This window comes from Catharus ustulatus, chromosome 9 (assembly GCF_009819885.2).
Source record: "Catharus ustulatus isolate bCatUst1 chromosome 9, bCatUst1.pri.v2, whole genome shotgun sequence".
Taxonomy (NCBI): Eukaryota; Metazoa; Chordata; class Aves; order Passeriformes; family Turdidae; genus Catharus; species Catharus ustulatus.
The window spans coordinates 31627470-31650028 of record NC_046229.1 but is presented as its reverse complement, the minus strand read 5'-3'; the positions used below and the strand labels follow the sequence as shown (position 1 = coordinate 31650028).

Sequence of the window (22559 nt, the reverse complement as noted above, 5' to 3'; positions counted from 1 at the left end):
AGCATGTGCAGATCTTTCCCTTGTGAGTTGATCAAGAAAGCCTGTAATTATATTGTAGTCACTTACTGGTAGGGAGGAGCTGTTAATTACAGTGGCATCACAAAGTGCTCCTGATTAGCAAGTGAGGTTCCATTCTTTTTGTTTGGGCTTTTTTTTTTTTTTTTTTAATTCTTTAAATAGTGAACAACAGTTGTTAATGCAAAAAGAATACAGTAGTTTGATTGCATTTGCTGGCTGTTGTTAAGAATGGAATCCTTCATTATGATGGTTTGTTATGTTCAGAAATGAGATGGATTAGGGAAATGTCAGCTATTCCTGCTAGCTGACCAAAGCATATTGGTAACTGACCTTCTAAATTACTAAATAAAGTAATTACTAAATAAAGAATTTATGAGCATCCAGAAAAAATTACAGGTCATACTAAGCATTACAAAAACAAACCAGCCACAATCCTCCTCTTAGGAGTGGCAGCTATAGAAGAGGAAGGGGCACATCAGCTCAGGGAGGGGCTCCAGTAAGGCTATGTCAGGTAAATAATTTGAAGAGTTTTTGGTAGTTGATTGTGGTAGCACAATCTGGGACAAGGATCTTGTTTTGCACTCTGTTGGTATACGTTTAAAACAAGAAACAAGTGGACATGGGCAGGTGGGTGGGGAAAAAACAACTAGTGAGAGACTGAGGCAAGTCTGAGAGACAAAGAGGAAATAAGGAAGGCTGTTATGGCAGAAATAAGAAAATCAGAGTTACTGGTAGAATTACCATGCGGAGACTAGGTCTTAGTATCTGGGGACAGTGACAATCCCTGCATTGTTCAAACTGACTTCTCTTCCAGCTGTTGGCTAGTCAGCTCTGTATTTCATAGATGTATTTAGTCTAGGTGAAGGAAAATCTACATGGGCCAGAAACTTTTACTTGGTTTGAAATCCACTGTCCCAAGTGACATTCTCATCAATGAAGTGTACAGTAATTTCACGAATACAAGCCGCACCAATTTGACTAAGATTTTGCTCCTAAACCGGAAATGCGGCTAATAATCAGGAGCGGCTAATACAACCTCAGAAGTGCCTGCCAGAGTGCTGAGCCGAGCAGCTGCAAAGTCGGCATTTTGCGATTGTTACAAATCGCTACTCTGTTGCACCGCGGGTGGAGCCTGGCTCCCTGTAGGCAGCACGGGGTGCGGGGAGAGAGGCAGGAGAGCTCTCTTTCCTCCTCTGCCACAGCCCAGGGGAGAGACGGGGGGGGCCCGGCGCCGCCATTGCCACGGCCCGGGGAGGAGAGGGGGGACCCGGGCCACCCCTACCGCGGCCCGGGGAGGAGAGGGGGGACCCGGGCCGCCCCTACCGCGGCCCGGGGAGGGGCAGGGAAGCCCGCGCCGCCATTGCTGTGGCCCGGGGAGCCGACGGGAGCCCCTCACTGCCATTGCTGCGGCCCAGGGAGGGGGGGGGAAGCGCGCGCCGCCATTGCTGCAGCTCGGGGAGTGGGGGGAAAGCGCGCGCCGCCATTGCTGCAGCTCGGGGAGGGGGGGGGAAGCGCGCACCGCCATTGCTGCGGCTTGGGGAGCCGACAGGAGCCCCGCGCAAGCCATTGCTGCGGCCTGGGGAGCCGACGGGAGCCCCGCGCAGCCATTGCCGCGGCTCGGGGAGCCAACGGGGTGCTTTGTCCCCGCCCGCCGCCGCCGCGGCAGGAGCGGGGAAACTCTGTCCCTGCCCGCCGCCGGCGCCACGGGCGCGGGAAAGCTCTGTCCCCGCCCGCCGCCGCTGCCGTAGGAGCAGGGGAAGCTCCGTCCCTGCCTGCCACCGCGGGGCAGCGCCGACCCGGGGTGACCGAGCCCAGTGGCAGCGGCGGCCGGCCCCGAGCTGCAGCACCGTGCTGGCCCACCTGGCCCCGTCAGCGGCCCCTAGCGGGCCGAGCCTGCACAGCCTTAGCTCAGCCAGTAAACCCCGCCCTCCCGCGGTTCTGTTAGTAATTGCACGCGGGTCCTCGCTGCGAACGACAAAGCGGCTTATATTCGTGTGCGGCTTATCTATGGACAAAAACCGAAATATTTGCCAACACCCAGAGATGCGGCTTATAGTCAGTGCGGCTTGTATTCATGAATTTACTGTACTCTGCAGCTTAAAACTCAGTATTAGAACTGTAAGCCTGTGTTTCAGATATATTTTTGGTGTGTAGATTTGACTTGTATTTTTAAATACATCAGAAAATTAATTTCTACAATACCCAACATGACAAGCAGCTAATGTTGAAGACCATAAACGTGTGGTTGATGTGAATAAGCTTTGTAACAAGTTATTGTATCAGAGCCTATCTCTTTTGAATTAAGCAAGATTCAACATCTTTTTATATGTTACACACACAGTAGTGTTTTGACTCTGAATTCGCACCTTCCTTAAGAGTCTTATCATGTTAGATAATATGTTGACATTAAATTCTTTGACATTTTTCTTGGACTGTATTTTGTAATTACTGAATGACTGTTTATTGCTTTGCTTAGAATTGTTTTGTGAGGTGCAAGTTTGTAAAGACTAAAACTAAACTTTTTCAGAAACCACCTCTGATCAAAGTGACATCGAAGGACGCATCAGGGCCCTGAAGGATGAACTGCGGAAAAGGAAATCTGTGGTTTATCAGCTGAAAAAGGAGCAGAAAAAGAGACAAAAGGAGAGACTGAAGGCCCAGGAAGCCAGTTTGATCAAACAACTGGAGGTTAGGAACAGAAGAAAGAAGGGCAAAGTAACAGATTGTTAGCTTTGGATAAATCTTTATAGTATGGATGTCGTTGGCAGAATATTGTATCAACTGTGAAAAACACACTGTTGTGATAGAAGTGTGACTATTACACAGAGTCACAGAACAGTTTGGGTTGGAAAGAACCATGAAAATCCTTTCATTCCAATCCCCCTGCTATGAGCAGGGGGGATACCTTTCACTGGACTAGGTTGCTCAAAGCCCCATCCAACCTAGCTGTTTAACCATTTCCAGTCATGAGCCAGAGCCTTGAGGCAAAAATGCTATTCCCTTTTAAAATGTCTATCTGTAATAAGTTGATAGCACATTCTGGAGGTTATGTGCATTTATACACATTACTATCCTAGCTGGGATTAAAGATTAGTGCTCATGTAATTTGGTTTTGGAAGTAAAGTACTGAAATTTCTAGGATTTGCAGCTGTAGATCTTGGGAAAGTTTAATAGATTGGTTTATAGAGAAATCAAATGTATTCTTTATTCACTAAATAGGCTTTGATTGTTGGATTGTAGTTGTGGTTTAGTGTATTAACAGCTGGAATTGTTTTCCATGTGCAGTCATATGATGAGTTTATCAAGAAGACTGAAGCAGAGCTGAGCCAAGATCTGGAGGCATCACCAACAGCCAAACCTCAGATTAAAACTCTGTCCTCAGCTGCTGCTGAAAAACCTAAGATCAAGGCACCACCACTCCATAGGTAGCTGGGATTTCTCTTTCTTCTTTCTGAGATTATTCTGGAGCTGATTGCTGTTTTAGCTAAAACCATAGATGCAAGCAAAGCTGCTAGCTGCTCTGCCTTAAGGCACTGTACATTGGCAGTATCCAGTTGACCTATTTGCTGCTGTCACTAGACCCAACACAGATAACATTTACCGTGTCTGCTACCTTATGCACCTTACTTTTCTTCTGCCCAGCCTTTCAAACTCTATTTTCAATTTTTTTAATATAATTTTTTTTAATAAAATTTTTTGTTGGGCAAGAATTTTGCCAGATACTTTGTGTGGATTATCAGCCTGAAGGCTTTTTTTTTTTTTTTTCCTGCCATTTTGGTCACTCATTATGTCCACTGCTGTGAGGCAAACTGTTCATCTTTGCAACTTAAATCTGATTTAGATCTTAGGTTTTAAATGGTAGAGAATTCAGCTGATCTTCTGCACTTCCTACTGTATTTTTAAGCGTTTCATTTTCTCCAGCAGATGGTGCAATTTTAGTGCATTCAAATAAAAAATAACAGAAACAGCCCAACTTTTTTTTCTCTCTGTCTCTCACTCTCTTTTCTTTTTTTTTTCCTGGAAAGAGATAAAGTTTGATTAATCTTTAAAAAACATTACTTTCCAGGACTCTCCAGACTCTCCTCTGTACCCATTCCTATTTTCTAAGGTCACAATATGTTGACAAAGCAAACTATTTATGTTATAATTATAGTGCCACATTGGTCTGGTGTTTTAATTTTACATGCTTGTATTTCCATTTTTATTTATTAAGAAAACCAACCAAACATCACTCTCTGGTGTAACTGTAATTCATGCAATTTTATTTTTCCAATTTAGGCCTGAGACAGCTAAAAACTGGAAATCACTGACTGAGTCAGAGAGATCCAGAGCATCTTTGGAATCCATTTCAGAACATGCAGGTATGTAACTGGAAGAATCCATACTACAGATTAAGATCTTGAAGACTGACTGTTTTAAAATTCTTGAACCTTTTTCTTCTTGATTCATGAAGAGGGTGACTCCTCCCTTTAAGAGAGGATGGTGACTTCATAAAATGATAGTGATGGATTTGTATTTTTTTGCAGTTTTATTTAGCAGGATTCTGCTTTTGTAGAATATCCTGTGTATTCAGTATTTAGTTTACTCTTTCTGAGGTGTATATGAAACCATAATTAAGTGACAGCCTTTTTACTTTCTTTTGTTTCTTGTTCCTTTACCACTTGAGTTCAGATACTTTTCACTGTTTTGCTGTTGGTGATTATCTCATTATCTCCCGTTCTAATCTTCATTGTATTTGTGGCTTGCAAACAAATAACTGAGTCCTTACCTTAGGATGCTGGTTAAAGGAACAGAAGTAAAAAGAAAGCTTTATAACCCTGGAACTAAATGGAAGTTGCTCACGTTCATAGCACAGCCAGAAGTATATGTTTCCAAGGCACCAGTTTGTATCTTCTTTTAACATAGAGGTCTTGATATTAATTTATTGCAAACTTCAATCACAGGCAACTAAAACAATGTGGGTTATACAATCTGCTGAAATTCACTTTTTATTTTCTTTTAAGATGCTGTGTCATCAAGAACCGAGAGATCTGTGTCTGTGCACACCAAGAATGTGGCTGTGACAGCTGTCCATGCAGGAGAACCTTCTGGAACAGCTTCCTTGGCTTCAGTGTTACCAAAGAGTTCCAGAGGAGGATCTGGTGATTTCTCAGATAGTTTCCATTCTTCAGCTCATCTCAAAGATGTGAAAGACATTAGCAGGATATCCCTTGAGTCAGTGAACAAAGTGGCAAATGCATCCAGTGTTGGTTCTACCATTAGCCATAAATCTGAGATTCCAGAAGAACTGGAATACATTAAGTCAGAGGAGTATGAGAGTGGAAGTTCTTACGTTAAGCCTGTGGAGAGTTCTGATGTCTTGCTGACGTTAGATGAAGGACGGGAGAGGTCACTGGATCACTGCTCTGAAAACAAACACTCCCAGAAGGAGCTGTTAGATGTGGCTGTGGAAAGTCTTCATGATACAGAAGAAATCTTAGAACAGAGACAGTCAAATAAAGATGATGTAAGTGGCCCAAGCATAGAGGAGACTTCTCACAAAATCACCAAATCTGCAGGGGAAAAAGGTGATCTGCTTTCAGAACGGCTCTTGAGTCAAGAAGAGCCATCATACCTTGAAGACTTTGAAGGATCCTCTTCCAGAAAACAAGCTTCAGCTGAAGAAACGCTGCCTGGGGAACGCTACAAAGATGACTTTGAGGGATCCCTGCTCTCTGCTAACGGGGAGTCCCTGAGGGAGCAGTCCCAGCACACCCAGGCCAGCCGAAGCAGCTCCACCAGCCTGGGCAGCGATGGTGAAATCAGTGAGTGCCTCAGTGACAGGTCTCTCTCTGGCAGCATGCACTCAGAGAGGCTGCTGGAACTTAAGTCCCCAACAGAACTTATGAAAAATACTGAATGCAGAGATGCAGAGCAAGAACAGGCTCCTTCTTGTTCACCACTGTGGGCCTCAGCTTCAATCACAGAAGAAATAGATAGTTTGTCCAATTTCAATATTGGAGATAGAGTCCTTGTGAGTAAAGTCCAGCCTGGAACATTGCGGTTCAAAGGGCTGACTAAATTTGCCAAAGGGTTTTGGGCTGGCGTGGAGTTGGATAAACCTGAAGGGAACAATAATGGAACTTACAATGATATTAAATATTTTGATTGCAGAGAAAAGCATGGTATTTTTGCTCCTCCCGAGAAAATCTCTCACATGACAGAAAGTATCGATAGCCATTTAGACACAAATAAGGATGACGAAGACTCATTCTTTGATGATATACTGGAGAAACAACACAAAGCCGAGCAGAAAGATAGGGAAAGTTCCAAACCTGGCAAAGAAGCTGAAAGCCAGAGCAGAAATGCTACAGAGGACTATTCCCAGGGTAAAACTCCTGTGGGCACAGCTGTTTCAGAAGCCTCAGCTGAGGAAAGGGTTGATGTGGAGTTATCATCTAAAGCAAACAGCACATCAGAGATTTCTGTAGCTACTGGTTCATTTGCCCAAGAACAGTCTGTGGTGGATTACCTGAAGGATGCTGTAAAAGAGGAGGCCAGCCACACTCATCTCACTTCTAGTGTTGTGGATGAGATTTCCACTGTTCACTTGGATGACGTGTCAGATTTCCTTTCTGAAAAACTGGAGAGGCAGAAGACACTGGGAGAGGAATGTGCTGAAAAGTTAGATGATCTCTCTCCTGGTGTCGTGGAGAAGCATGCAACTCCACTGCTGGATTTGCTGACAAAAGAAAAGAACCAGTTAGAAGCACAGCTCAGCCTGCCTTTTAGAGAGGAAGAAAAGTCAAAAGACCAACTGGAAAAGGTCCGTTTGCTGACAGACAGTCTACTAAGAGATTTTGTAAAAGACACAGTCAATCAGTTACAGCAAATAAAGAAGATCAAGAATGAGAAAATCCAGCTCAGCAACCAGGAGCTCTGTGAGGTGAAGGAGGAAGCCACCACCCCACCCCAGCAGGTTGAAAAGCAGATTCCAGACAGACTGAATAACTTCTTCCTAAGCTCTGATTTGGAAGATGACAGAGAAGAGCTTTCCTCTCCAGACATGTGTCCCAGACCAGTGAGTAGCAGATATCTTACACTGATTTTAAGAGTTGATTGTGCCTTTGACTGGGGATGATTGAATCAGGAATGTGGTGTGGCACCAGTTTCTCTCCCAAGTTCTGTTAGATGATGTGGAGATTACCTGTATGTTCTGTACGTATCTCTCATGTTTTTGGGCATCCCAGTGCATGGCTTGTTTTGGTAGCCATTTATTGCCAACTACATCAGTAAAGCATTTAAAAATGTGAGCTGAGTGAGACAACAGTGTGACACTGCTTTCACATTTACTCTGTGGCTCTTGATTCGCAGGAGAGTCCCGTGTTTGGTGCCAGTGGCCAGGAGGAGCTTGCCAAGAGACTGGCAGAGCTGGAGCTCAACCGGGAGTTCTTGAGTGTGCTGGGAGATGATCAAGACTGGTTTGATGAGGACTATGGCCTGAGTTCCCGTAAGCTGCAGAAGAAACAAGCTGAGGAACCAGCAGTGCTGCCTCAGGCAGAGCCACAGAAGGTGCTGACAAAGCCAAGTGAGGAGCCTCTGGCGGTCCCTCACACTGCAGTGGAGGTGGAACTGATGGTGCATGCAGCAGCTGAGGAACTCTGGAAACTGAAAGAGCTAGGTCACAATCTTCAAAGCTGCAGCCTTAAAACAGATCTTAGTGGTACCCTCCAAGAGCAGGACACAGACACCATAAACAAGCAGGTCTACAGAAAGGTATGGTCTTCAGACATTTTGGTCTTGTCCTTTGAAAGTTTATCATGGGCAAAAGAAGCCATAACTTTTACTTCTTTCTTTGTTCAGGTGGTATTTGATTTAACAAGAGAGATTTTTGGGGAAATCTTCGCTGAGGATCCTAATCTAAATCAACCCATTTGGATGAAACCATGTAGGATCACATCTGCTTATTTTCGCCGAGTCAAAGATCCAAATGATCTGGATGAAATCAAGGTAAGAAGAAATCTTTGTTGAGCAGGGAAAGTAAGATGAAAAACACCGAACTGGCATTTACCTGAGTGTTAGAAGATCATAAGAGGTGTATCCAGCAAGAGATGAATTGAGAAAAGCCTGAAAGAAAATATGTCAGAGAAGTCCTTTTTTACTCAACAGATTGGCCTCCCTGTCCTTATGACTGCTACTGGTTGTTATTAAACCTCAGTCCTCTGTGCAGAGCTGCCAGGATGACCTTGATCTTATAAAATTGGTATGCTGACAGGCTGCTGCTGTAGCAGATTTCTGTGGAGCTCTGTATGGCTAAATTGGAATGGATCCAATGGTAGAGTTGGGCCAAATGGGATGAGCTAGATTTTTCAGTCAGACACACACACACCTATGCCAGGCTCTCCGAGGACAGCAGGAGTTGCCCAGAGGAACCTCAAATTTGACTAGTGAGAACATGGTTGTGTTTGACAAGCCAGAGGAGGCCTCCATGTTCTTGGTGATAGCACTCAAGGAAGGACAAAATCGCAGATCCTGGGAGGCAAACACGAGCCTAACTGGACCTAGGTTAAACTTTCAGGGTGGACATTGAGAAAAAACCTGTCTCCCTTAAAACCTTCTGCAAAGAACCTTCTATATGGCTCATCAGGACACAAATGAAAACTTCCCACCTGCACTGTTTCTTCTGAAATTGAGGGGGTTGACTAAATTTTGATTAACCTGCTGAAGATACAGTGTGTTAACTGTACAGAAAATCAAAGAAAATAAAGAAATAGTATCTAAATCACTCAGTCATTAGTTGAGAAGACTTTCAAAAGAGTGTGGCTGGGGACAGCAGGGGCACAGGACAAGGACACTATATTCCCACCCTGCTTTTCTTTAATATTTCCCCATAAAATTGTAAGAATCTTCTGCTTGTGTAGTGTTGAAAGTGTCTGTTCTCAAGGTTGTTACAGCAGTGGGTGTCTTGGTGTCCATCCTCCCACTCCCCCCACTTCTGGGTTTAATAATTGTCCTGACAGCTGATGTGAATTCTATAGTGTGACTTCTTAGGGGAGCTGCTTTGTGCATACCTATAATTTCTTAGTTCAAATGTGATAAATCTCACCTTTACTGTTCTGTAGAACTTCATTGCAGCTGAAGTACTGAAGTTGTTCAGCCTGAGGAAAGAACCTAATCACAAAACAGACTGGCAGAAGATGATGAAATTTGGGCGGAAGAAACGAGACCGGGTGGATCACATACTGGTAAGTGTATGAAAACAAGCAATTGTGTCAGATACTGTCCACCAGACTGAAGTATGGCATATGAGTGTATTTTTAGTATTCAGTCATGCTGTTTAAAAAATACAAAGTGTATAGGAGCTGTCAGAAGTCCAGTGCCTGTGAGGGAAGTTGATGCAAGTTAATTCTGCCTGCTCATTTGACTACAGTATAAATTGGCTCACTCCCAAAAAGTTTAAAGCATGAATTTTCAGAAGGAAACACTGAAATATTTGACTAACAGTAAACTTTTTCTTTGAGAAGGAAATATGTTTTTCCTCTTACTTTAATTTAAAATGCTTTTATTTTGAAGTAATATTATTTATTTTGAGACAGTGATACGGAGAATGTAATTAAACTAGCGAATGCAACTAACTGCCACTGGAGCAGAGACAGTTCACTGTTAAAACTGCCTGAGATGGAGCATGTCTGGCTGTGTACAGTTTTTGAAAGTTATTTTGTTGGCTTGTATTGCCAGGATGATTAACATCTTTATTGGCTGTAATGATAGTGAAGGTTCTGCTTGGGAATATGAGTCGTCATTAGCACTGTGCTTCACTTAATTACACCTGGAATTGATTCCACACAACAAGCACATATAAGTAATTTGGAGTCATGGGTTGTGTGGTCTTTTAATTGCCTATCACTGGAGGGTTTCCAACACAGGGGTTTAATTGTGTTTAAACAGAATATCTCTTTATAGATCCCAATACATCCTGATGCACTTGATTCTGGGATGTACAGGTTGTTAAAGTGCGCACAAGAAAGTTCTATGTTTAGATCCCCAAGGGAACTAATATTACAGCTATTATGCATGTGTACCAACTTCCTAATTTTTTGCAACAAGCTAGAAAGAAAGATTCCTGACTGGAAAAATTTGTTCTAGTTGAAGGCATACAGAGTGTTTCAGGTGAGGTTTGAAGTTCAGACAATCCAGTTTGATTTACATGCAGACCCAGACATCAAAGATTAATGGAGCTTGGACAAGTTTGGCCTCATAAATAATGTGTTTAATTTTATTTTGTTCTCACAAGAATATAGTAATAAAACTTCAGCTGAAGTCTGGGAATAACTCTGTGAAGGTTGCAGTATGCCATGCTTTAGGAATAAGGCAGTCCCAGGGGCATTTCTTACAAATATATACTGTTATGTGAGGCTCTCTCAGAGGAACTTTTAACTGAAAATCTAAGGAGATAGGGCAAAAGAAACTGAACTCTATTTAATTTAAATCTCTGTGAAGCATGAAGTATCTGGACAGGTTTCTCTGTCTCCTGGTCAACCCCAGCTTAAGGTCGTGAGTTCTGTGGTAACACAGATCCAAGGCCAGAAGAGGATATGCAGGTGCAAGACCTGCTGCCTAACCCCAGTAGCTCATGGGGTAGCCCAAAACTGAGAGGCCAGTTTTAGGATTCTTTACATTTTTTTGAAAGTGTATTCAAGTAGTACAAGAAAGAAATTTCTGAAAGAGAAAATGAGATGTTTTTTGTAGATTTAGGTGCTGTAGAATCATCTTTGAAAATCACAATTCAAAATACTTAGTTCCAGTTTTTGTGAAGATGTAGCCAGTATACACCACTGCAATGTGTAGAGGATGTCATGTGAATACATACATGAGCCGAGTGATGCTCCACATTCTTTTGATGCTTGTAAAGACAATGACTGTTAAAATAAAACCTGATCTTTTAAAGCAGAGATGAACATTCTTAGGCTTCTGTTACTTGCATTTAAACTTAGGGCACCATTTCTTCCCAGTTTCTTCATTTCCATTTTAAGTCAAATTAACCTTAAAATGAAAATATCTCTTCACAGTTTCTGTTGAGACAACTGTTTATTTTAGTGACATTGAGAAGATTGAACACACCTGACTGTCCAATACCGCCTGACCCAGGAGCTGGGTGTGACTTTTATTTCTTCTATAGGCACAGAAACAAATGCCAGTAAAATGTTATTTTACTGAACTTATTCTCTCCCTGATTATGCCTGGATACACTGTTCTAGGTTTATCATATTAAACTTAATTCCCAGTGGAAGGTTCATCCCTATGGGAAGGGACACAGCAGGAGAAGCAGCACTGGTGATCTCTGTGACACTGGGACCTGTGGGTTGCCATCACACCTGCTGGGAACTGAAGGGACAACTAAAGGATGGATTAATCCTTTGCCTCCTTGCTCTGCCTTCAGCTTTGCTTCTTCCTCCAATCGCTGCACTCTTAGTTGCCTTTTCATTTTGGTCTGTGCTTTACCAGCATTGACACCAATGTGGTGAGTCATGTTTTAGTGCCAGTGACAAAAGAACATCTTCCTCTTCTCCTTTTTGCAGAGTTATTTTTGTATTCAATCAGGCATCTCTGTCCTCAGAAAGGATTTGTATTGGGATTCTTCAGGGTTCCCTCTGATCTGCTGGGTATTTGCACCAGTTACTAACATTTCCAGCAAATCTTCACTTTCAGTAAACACGTACAGGAAATTACATTTATGAAAAGCTATTTTGTTTAAAATCAAGCTAAAGAAATGTCTAAGTGTTTGCTTTCTTCCCTTCTTGTCCCTTCATATTGTTCCTTTATCACATGTGTGCCGTCTGTGCTTTGTGGAGAATCTCAAATGTACATTTTGGTACATCAGGGCTGCCAGCATCTTACAAAACCTGTTTTTAAACTACAGCAAGAACCCTCACATCTCCTTATTTAAGTTCAAGTACTGACAATAGGTTACTTCTACTCCTTTTTTTCCCACTTGGGTCTTCAGCCAAAACTCCCTGTGCTGATCTGTTTGCATGGAGCGAGAACAAACTCTGCCATTGCTTTCCCTGTCAGCCCCCCTTCTCTTTTATCGGGAGCTTGAGAAAGCAGAGCTCACATGATACTGCCAAACCGATGTGTTTGGTTTTCACACCTGAGGAGTCTGCCAGCAGAATGCTGAAAAGTGCATGATCTTCTGACCTGTTACCTTAACAGCCAAAATGTTTCTTTCTGTGCAGAAACTTTGCAACAAAGCAGGGCTGTTCCTACCAAGCTGGTTTAATTGGAAAGCTCAAGGTGCCACTGCTGCAGATCCTCAGATCTAAACCCAAAGGGAGTGCACAGTAAGAAGAGACTGAAAGGCTGCTTGTATACTGTTTGAAGATTTCCAGGCACTCTGAGAACAAAGGGCTGTGAGAACACACCTGCCTGCCTTCTTCCTGCTGGCCTTATTCCAAGACACTACTTTATATCTGGATGCTTATTCTTTTCAAATAGTCTACTGACTCCTGAAATGTAGTTTATTTAAGAGCTATTCATGGTTTTGAACAGGAATCTCAAAAAATCAAAACATGCTAAGTCACTCTCCAAAGTTCTTTCTGATTATATTACTTTATGTGGGTTTTTTAGGTGCTGTGACATTTACTAGATGGCCAGCAGGATCATGTGACCATGTTATCTCTTGGTTTCCTGGTTTTTCTTTTGTGTGCATTCCCCCCTTAAGTGTTTTTGTTTGGTTGGTTGGGGTTTTTTTTAATAAAAACTGCATACAAAAAAAAGGCACAGAGAAAAAAATACCACACAGCCTTCTGCATTTCATCGCTATTTCTTTTCATGTCGAATGGAATTCAGTTCCATTAAAACTGTAGTTTTCCTGACTTTGCCCAAATGCAGTTTCTTTCTGGTATAGAGATCTTGCTTCCTGCTATCAAATATGTGAAGTTTTACTTTTGTCATGAGAAAGTGCAAAGTACTGAAGACAGGGCAAAGCCCATTTCCATGCAAGCCACGATAGTTGCCAAATATTAAAGAAACTGTCTCAATTACTAACGAGCAGTTTTTGGTAACATAGCAAATGGATCAAACCTTCCCCAGATAAAGGAGTCACAACTGCCTTGGCTCAGAGGGTGCAGCCAGGGCTGCAGAGCAGCACAGCAGTTTCCACACGTGTTCTGAAGACACTATAAACAAGACTTGCCTGCAGCTGCAAATTGCACATTCTTGCAGTTTCCCAAAAGTATGCTCGAGGAAGTCCTCCTAATGCCAAAGGAAATTGTGTACTCTGCCTCTGAGGGAGGGGGGAATGATACAGACAAGAGAAAATTAATCATTGATACTGTTTTTCTTTCTGGTGCTGTTAAACATCCAGCCTTTCTCTGCCTGGATCAAGTACCTTCTTCCTCTTCTGTTTACTTTTACTTCTTTATCCCATGTATCTCTTTTCCCACATAAAGAAATTGTCTCATCACACAGTTGTCAAGGAGACCGAACAAACAGCGCTTTAGTGTGAATCTGGACACTGAGGTTTGTTAAGGCCAGTGAGATCAGCGCTTTTAACCTGCTTGATTATTTATTCACTCTCTTCCCCTGCCCCCAGTGTTACCTTCATTAAGTCTTGACTTCACTTTTCAGCAGTGGGACTGCAGCTGGCCTGGGAGGGTTGGGCAGAAAATCCCGTCAGTCGCTGCCATGCAGCTGCTCCAGGTTACCAGCCCTGGATGTCATCAGTCGAGGTCCCTGGACATCCCCTGGCATTTTGTCTCCACCCACCTCCTTTGTACTCAGGATCTTCCCTCATTTCTAGGATCTTTCCTGCAGCAGCCATCTTCACCTTCTATCTTTGAGTCCCCTGAATCACTTCTGCTTTTAGGGAATCCTTTTTCAGCATCACCTCTTTTCATGACCCCTGTCTCTTTCTTTTCCTTATTTAAATAATCCATGAAGCCGACACTCATCACATGATCAGTCTGCAAATTGCTGCTTCTATCTTATGCCTCTTTATTGATGGGAGGACTTGGGACATACTGCTGTTTATTTTATCAGAATTTACAACCAGCACATACAGGTTGCAGGCAGCACATTCCTGTGTGAGAGTTCAGGAGTCTCTTTCAGACATTGACCCCCACACCCACATTCAAACCCACACCAAATTATCTACCACTTGTTAGTTTTCCATTTAAATTATTTTTCACCTACAGCACTCCTTCAAAGTTTGATTGCAAGTAATGTTGCTTCTTCCTTATTAGTAACAAGCCTAATGAAGCCATTAATGCCTCGTCCTTGACAGCTGTGTGGGAAAGAGGTACTTGCTGTGGTAGCACAAATTTGTAAGCATGCAGCGTGACTCTTCCAAAGCTGTTTGCAGGATAAGATCCCTGCCCCTCTCCCCAGGCTCTCTCAAAAGGGAGAAAGGAGCTGTCAGCCTGGAGCCCCGTGTCGAACCGGGGCCTTATGAATGCCTGCAAACCCTGCAGCAGTGCCAGTTCCCTGGGGTTCTCACAGCAGGCTTTTCTTGGGCTTCACACTGTGCTGAGGTTATTGAATCATCATTGTGCCACAGCAGCTGTCATCTTCAAAACAGATCAGTTTCTAGGAGGTTTAGCCTCAGGCAAAAGGAAGAGAGTGTGTTGGGGCTATAGTTTATGTTCTCTCTCAGAAAACAACACTAGTACATACTGATCCTGGGTTAGTGGATTTTTCAGTATGTTTGAACTTAGTTTAACAGTGTGTAGGTGTCTGCCCCATTTGTATGCTGTAAATGTATTTTGAGTTTAGAGTGTAAGATTTATGGGCAAAGGAGGTTTCTGCTGAAGCTGAACAGAGACAGAGCTTTCAACAGGTTTTTTTTGTTGTTTTAAATACAAGTGGTGTTTCACTCATTCCTTCTTTTCTAAAAAGTTTGAGCTGTGTTAAGGTTTATCTGTAATACTGAAATGGTCAGTAAGACAAATTTTTAATAAGTTTAGTTGAAGACATCCAGTTTGGAGAGACTCTCAATAAGACTTGATTTGCTAAATGAAATGATGTATTTCAGTCTGGTACTAAACCACCTATTTGTCAGTGAGCAGTAAAAGGGGATTTTCTTTGTCAACAATTTAGTAATAGAAGGAAATATGTACTTTTCAAATGTACTGGTACAAAATTCCATTTGTAGTAATGCTGTCAAATCCAATGAAGCGTGGAGTATTCTGTGCAAATGAATGCTGTCTTATAACACATGCAAGCATTTTGTCTTCCTGTGCAGAAGAATTGAAAGTTAGTTGCTTTTTCTTTTTCCCCTTGCCTTCTTGAATGCCTTTCCATTATTTCTTACCACTTTAAGTCACATGGAATCAGCTTCTTGCAAAAACATAATTAGGGACTGATTAATTAATAGAGCTTCTGCTGTTGGCCAAGAATATCCCATTAGCTGAGTCCTTGCAAGTGAAAAACTTGAGCAGGAATATGAAAGCCTTTAAAATGGATGCTACAGTGAAAAGTAGAAAACATTCATACAGTGAAATAGCCTGGTTCAAACAGAACTGTGTTTGTTTTGCTACTCCAAGCGTTTCCTGTAATCTCTTACAAAGACAGATATGTTGTTGGCAGATACGCTCTGCTTTGGACTCTTTCTGGAACTTTGCAAGCAATATTATTTTAAAGCAACAGAATGTAATGTTTGTATTGCCTTTCTTACCCTCCAAGGTGCAGGAACTCCACGAGGAAGAAGCGCAGTGGGTGAACTATGACGAGGATGAACTGTGTGTAAAGATGCAGTTGGCAGACGGGATCTTCGAGGCCTTAATCAGAGACACTGTTGATGTACTGAACCAGATAAACGAGAAACAGCGGAGGCTGCTGCTTGTCTGACAGTGCTGAAGTGAGCTCAGAGCTGCCAACCATGGAGTCACAGGCCTCTCTGACTCCTGACCTGCTCTCCTTCCTGCACGTGGTGCGGCTGGACTTCCACGCATGGGGCTCCCAGGCAGTTCTGGTGGGATGAAAAGAACCTGAACTGGCTGCCAAGACCTCACACCAGATTCATTGTTTGGAACAAGCTGATCCCTCACTTGAGGCTGCTTTGAGGAGTGCTCAAGACTGTTCATGTGCCAATGCAGTTATGTCACATAACTGTTAGCAGCTGCCCAGGGTCCCAGCCTGGGGCTTTGACATGCTTGGCTTGTTCCCTGAAAGGGTTGGATTAAGTTGGGGTATTGGCTGTTTTGCTGGAATGGTGGTCAGCCATCAGTACTCAACTTGTCCTTGGAAATGTGAGTAATTTGGAGAAGCAACAGTTTGGTGAGGTTTTGGTTATAAACAGAGACTTACCATACTGAACAGTGTTACAATCTTAACACATCTTCGCCTGCAGCCCTAACAATGTGCATCAGTTCCTTCTGCTTCAGAGCCTATCTAATTAATTTCTCCGTGAAGCCGATTTTCATCTTTCTTCTGTGATGTGGTACCGAGCATGGTGCCAGCCTAGTCCAGGGAAATTAGATGATGTTGCTTCCTGCCTACAAGTAAAGAATTCTTGCTGCTTTGCTCCTAGGGTGGAGCAAGATAAAGCCTGCCTAATGTCAAGCGTGAAAGATGAGCCCATGGACAACTTTCCTCCTACCGTGTAGCACTTCTCTTCCTGGAGCACCAGCTGCTCCCAGATAATGGATACTCAGGATTTTCTCAGGCACAAGACATGCAGGAGTGGAATATATTTCCTCACAAAAATTTGGCCTTCAGTCCCTCAGCTTTCTCCCTTACTGTCACCTAATGAATTGGAGAAGCTGCTACTTGAACAATTTGAGAACAGAGTGTATTCACCAAAGAAAGCGATGTCTGGTGCTTGACTGTCTGCATGTTTTGTGCTTGTGGGTTTTTTATTTATTTTCAGGTAATTTATTAAGTGGGTTACAGGAGAGTGTCCTGTGCAGTTGGCTGCACTGTCTTGTGTTTTGAGACAGATGAACTGGAGACAGCATCTGGTTTGGAAACTTCCAGAGCCCCATATTCTTCACACAAAACCTCCAGCTTCATGAGGCAGATATGAGGGGGATGAAGGTAGGAAGAACCAAACCTCAGTGACCAAGGGTGGGACGCAAAGACAGGTCTAGGAAAACTGAAGCACCTGGTTCAGAACAATGGAGAGTTGAGGGGGCTAAGCTGAAAAATTGCATGAAAATTCCCAGCTCTTTCTATTCCCTTCCTTTCCCAGAATTTCTGCACGGTGTTACGTGGTTGATTTGATGCTGGATTTATCTGCAGTGTCATTCTGCTGAGTGCTGGTTCCTGACCTGTTCTTCCTGTTCTTGTGTTTTTCTTGGAGGAACATGGACAATCTGGGGTCAAACGTTGATGCCTTAATAGTGGATGTCCGTTTGCTAACCTGGAACAAGACCCAGAGGAAAGTCAGATTCTCCAGGCACTGGAGTGTAGACAGACACTTGGAAGCCCTCAGAGGTGTCCCAAAGATGCTGCAGCCCCCAACAGGCATGGCAGGGAGATCTCAATTGTTTAATTCATCTGCTTGCTTCTTGGGCTTCCTGCTGTGCGTACCTCTGCTACTGGTCCAGTTTGGTTTTTCTTTTCCACTTTTTTTTTTTTTGGTCAGGTTGTTTATTGTTTGGGATTTTTTGAAAGCTATCATTGGAATATTTGCATTTTGCACAATGACACACAGCTGGTAATTCTTCAGGGACAGCACTGGGAAATGTTGGATTTGCCAGAGGTCCATGCAGATTCTCAGATGTAGTGTTGCCAGCACCTCATTTGTGAGTTAGTGGTGAGCCATATCCAGCTCTGTGAGTGGAAGAGCAAGGAGGAGGTAATGGTGGATAGGGACACCTTCAGTGGGCATATACATGTATGTCCCACACTAGTGGCCCTTCTGGCTGGAAGTCAAATGGTTTTGGTGGAGCATTGCTCAGCTGTGTTTTTTTCTGAGTGATTCATTTGTTCATGTAAAATGTCATGATGCTGAACCAGGAAACCCTTGGATGCTTAAGACAGAAACAAACTAAAGCTGCTAGATTTAACCAGCATGGTGTCACTGATTGGGTCACCACCTCAGATTCCCTTTCCTGGGTGTATCTCTTTTAATAGCAAGGATTGCTATTTTTATAGGTAGCAATTATGGAAAGAGGACAGAAACCTGCAGAGTTGGTTTGTACCTGGAGCATCAGGTTAGGTTCTGTTCTGTAGATACCGTGGCCAGTGTTGAGAAGGTTGTCCTGTGTGCCCAGGGCTTTTTGCTGTTCTGGGGGGCTCATGGGATGTTTCTGGTCTGTCCAGCAGGAGGGAGGAGGTTGAGCAGTTGGGCCTGGCAGGGTATGGGGGTCCATTGGAGATCGTGTGCTTGTTGTCTTTTGGCTGTAGTACCCTCCACAGAAGCACTAAGTATTTTTAACAGGTGTTTGGACAGAAGGAAGCTATATCTAAGTAGTGGCTTTGTTCCTTTGCAGACATCACTGATTTTTTTTGGTAGCAATCCTTGCTAGGAGCAACCCTAAAATGACTTGAACGTACGTGAATTACCTTCTCAATACCTCACATGTGTTGAGTTGCTTTGAGTTGAGTGTATGTTCAAAACCTCAAGTGGGTTGAGTACTTGTGGGCTGATGATTACTGCGATGAAGCAAGGGTCAGGCTGGGTCAGGCTGGTAGTGAGGAGATATGGGGAAGCCTGGAAGGCTGAATTCTCTGCTTCTCTCCCCAACCTTCCCTTTGTAAAAACAAGATGATATTTCTGCATCCTGGTTATCTCGGTGCAACCACATAAGAAGATTCAAGACGGACATTTTGCTGAGACCTGTGAGCTGTTTGGGGCAGCAGCTGTCATCACTCGAGGCGTGCTGTTCCATCTTTGGAAGGATCTCAGAGCCAGGTGGGAAAGCCCAGGCTTGTGGGAACACGGAGTGCAAGTACCTCGATAACAGCAGGATGCTCTGTGAGCCGAGCCCTGGAATATCAGTACTTCTGCCTTGCAGAGAAGGCTTGTTGCTCACAAGGTGGAATGAGGGATTGAAAAATCCCATCTTGTTCCTTTTCCTTTTTTGAAAAAGTGGCCTTAGCTTTTTGCAATACTTGAATAAGTGTGTACCTGCAGAAGACCTTCAGTAGCACAGTGACAGAGACCTTTTAAGTGACTATTCTGCGAGGAACTGTGTACAGTTCCAACTTTCATATATCTTTGCTACCTTAAGAATAGTAGGAAAACAAAGTACTTTTCAGCAGACAAACAGTTGAATCTTGCAAGTTATTTAGTGCATCTGAAGTGTTTACAAATTAACTAAAATGGAGAAAAGCAAACTATTGAACTTATTTGTAATTTAAGTGTTAAATGCAAAATTATATACAGATGAAAAAGGAATACTGTAATTAACCTGCATTTACTAGGGGTTTTTTTCCTTGATTTTGCAGAGCCTTTTGATACACATTTGCAAAGCCGCTTTTTGGGAGGCTCGGTCTCCCTGTGTACTGTGTTGTGGAGATGCTGAAAAGGAACCCATTTACTGTGTATGTGTAAATAACCTGGTAACTTGGGGTTTGGGCCAGTTTCAGCTCATGTTCACATCCACAGCAGCTTTGCACAGTAGACAGACCCAAGGATGTGGAGGGGTTGGGGAGGATTTTTTGTAATTAAGAACTGTAAAATAACCAGGGTGGTCCCTGTGTACACCAGTGTAAATATCTTTGGTAAGTGAAATGTACTTTAAGAGAACAAAATCTGTAAATAAACTGATTTATAAATTAATCTTGTTTTCTGGTTTTTATAAAATGAAGTTTTCTAATTACCCAAGCAGTTGCTAATTCTGATGGTGTCCTGGAGATTTGTCCCTTGTACGTTCTCCTTTCTGTCTGATGCTGTGCTTGAGATGCCAATCACAGTCTACAAAATCCCATTAGAGTTGCCTTAATTATAATCATAACTTTATTAGAATTTCCTTAGTGTTAAAGCAGAAAATAGCACTGAGCAGTCATTGCAGGAGTTCACTGTGGGAGAAAAGCTACGCCTTGCATATATATATTAAAAATATGTTTTAAAAACTCGTGGTTTAAAGTATTTTAATGTTAAACAACAGTTTTGGAATTAAATGAGGCTCTTCAGAGCCTCGGTCTTGTTTTGTGTCCCTCAATTAGGCTCCTAAATTAGTACAGCTCTGTAGAGCTGCTGTTAGCAGCACTGATCCCTTCTTCACCAAGGGAAAACATTGCTCCCTGGAAACTTTCTGTATTGGTGGAATTTTTCTAAATCTTTGCTGTTTTCTTTCCAGAAAAAAAAAATAAAGAAAAAAAGGAAAAAATCACCTTAACACATGAAAGGTCCTGGAGCCCTGTAAGAGGATGGCCGAGCACTTGCAGTGCCAAACCAACAGGTGTGTGCACATGGTGATGGAGTGGCAGCGTGAAGGTGTGAGCCAGGTAGCACAGGTGTTTATTGAGCCTCCTCAGTGCCTGTGGCCACCCCTGCTCCAGTACCTCTGCTGTGTTTTGGTGCCTTTTATTAATGTATAGCCCAGCAGAAAAAGCTCTGCTTTCCATTTACTGCAGATGCTGTACAAAACCCAGAATTGGTCTTTCCAGCTGGGAGGACACTGTGTGACTGTCAACTCCTCACCTGCCTGGAAGGGCTGTTTGCATTAAATGGGGGGCACCTGTGTGAATTAAACCATTGCAGTTATTTGTTCTTTGCTTTTCCTTAGCAGAGGTACCCCATCCTGGAGGAGGACTTGCTGCATTCAGGCGTCCATTATGGAAGCGGCTCTGCTGCAGTGCCGGTGTGCCGTAGGCCTGGTCCTTAGCAGAGCACCATCACAGTCCAGTCCTCAGACAGACAGGAGGACGTCACAGCCCTCTGAGTTCAGCAATTGAACTGGCCAAATGCAGCGGTGGGTCCTGGGATGTCCAAAGGGCTGAGGCAAAGTGGTGCTGCAGCCTCTGTGTCCTCATTAGTGAGCAGCAGGAGAGCATCCATGTCATGCCTTTCCTCACCCCGCAGCGATTTTACTCCACAAGTCCTGTATTTTTGGATCATTGTCTACTTACATCCATCCCTGGAAGGGGCTCAGAGTGCACTTCACATTGAAAAAAATCAAAGCTGATCAGGGCTTCTCTAGCTGAAGAAGAGCTTCCTTTATAAACAGCTCAAGTAGTGGGAGTGCTGCCAAGGCGCTCCGGTGTGTGACGCAGCAAACTGCTGCATTGCTCCTGCTGTCCTTGCCCAGGATGCCCAGCAATCAGCGTGATGAAGGCTCTCATTTCCTCATTTGCAAGTCTATGTTGCTTCACTTTGTCACTGACTTTCTACCCATGGTGTTTGTGCAACTCTTCCCAGAACCCTCAGAGTAACACCTTGACAGCTGTTTCACCTGTGGACCTGGTGAAACTCTAGGGTTGGCCAATGGCCAGCAGCTGCCTTCCCATGGCATTCTGGATTGAGTGGGACTGTTTGGTGCCTCCCTTCCCAGGTACAGCCGCCTCCCAGGTGCCTCCCTGGGGGTGTGGTGCCAGCTGCAGCCTTCCCACATGATAAAACGCCTGGCACTGGAGCGCTTGAAATGTTGACTCTGCTCTAGACGTCCTGCACCCTGCCTAGCACAAGGGCTTCTGCAATGTCTGGGCTCTCATTAACACGGCCCTGGGAAGAAAAGGAGCTGGTGCACACCAGCAGCTCTTCAGAGTGCAGGAAGGAGAGGAGGGGGGCTGCCCAGCTGCTGGCAGCCAGCCCAGATCATGGGCTATTGCCTGGCAGGAATGCAGATGAGACGTAATGGAGTTTGAAAGCATAAGGCACTCTTTGGGATGCCGGTCCTGTGGGGGAGGGAAAGGCACCCTGTGAGACCTGGAAACTGGAGCAAACTAAACCTGTAGCCCCAGTCCTGCACCTTCCTGCCTGCACCTGAATAAGGTCCTGCAGAAATTTGGGGAAAAGGAGACTAGAGTAGCTCTATTTAGGAGGATGAGGGCTGGGCAAGTTCAGGGGCATAGAGGAGGCTGCTGAGGTACAGATACCTTCTGCCTGCCAAGTGTGCTGATGGCCTGGAGCAGGTGGTTAGTTCCTGTTCTGAATGTTTCTCTTGGCCCCGGTTTTCCAGCCCTTTGCTCCACCTGTACAAGACCTGCTGTGTCCCTTGGGCTGTGTTCCCTCCCTGATGTGGGTTTCCAATGGCTTCCTCTTGCATGAAGTCTAGACTGACTCAAACTCAGATTCTGTCTGAGAATTTGCTGGAGGTGGAAGTAACACCGCTTCTGGGAGGTGTTGCAGATTTTATTTTATTTTATTCCAGCAAAATGAAGGAGGCTGCAGGGGATCCCACTGTTCATGTGGCTTGGCTTGAGGAGCTCAGCAAGGAGCCTGGTCCAGTGTCTGTGTCTGGCTGCGTTGTTCTGTGGACTGATGGAACCAGCGCTGCTCAGTGAACCTGTGATTGGGCACAGCAGTCCTTGGTAGGTGAGACCTTGCTTACGTTGCAGGAGTACTGTCAGAGCAAGAGAGGAGTGCTCCGTTGTCATCCCTGTGGTATTCTCAGTTTCATGTGCTGCAATTAAACCACCTGCCAAATAATGATGTGGCAAATCTGGGCGGTGTG

The 22559-nt window shown here is 43.9% G+C and overlaps 1 protein-coding gene across 6 annotated transcripts in view; it reads left to right on the top strand.

The window, feature by feature from the left end:
- Nucleotides 1-19723, top strand: part of CEP350 (centrosomal protein 350) — a 72617-nt gene extending 52894 nt beyond the window's left edge. For all 6 annotated transcript variants that reach the window (XM_033067252.1, XM_033067250.1, XM_033067251.1 and 3 more), the window contains 8 exons: nucleotides 2546-2706; nucleotides 3304-3443; nucleotides 4297-4379; nucleotides 5022-7078; nucleotides 7372-7773; nucleotides 7861-8007; nucleotides 9120-9242; nucleotides 15679-19723. In XM_033067252.1, the coding sequence (XP_032923143.1) occupies nucleotides 2546-2706; nucleotides 3304-3443; nucleotides 4297-4379; nucleotides 5022-7078; nucleotides 7372-7773; nucleotides 7861-8007; nucleotides 9120-9242; nucleotides 15679-15843 (3278 nt within the window). In that variant the 3' untranslated portion in view covers nucleotides 15844-19723. The remainder of the gene's footprint in view (nucleotides 1-2545; nucleotides 2707-3303; nucleotides 3444-4296; nucleotides 4380-5021; nucleotides 7079-7371; nucleotides 7774-7860; nucleotides 8008-9119; nucleotides 9243-15678) is intronic.
- Nucleotides 19724-22559: the final 2836 nt, after the last annotated feature.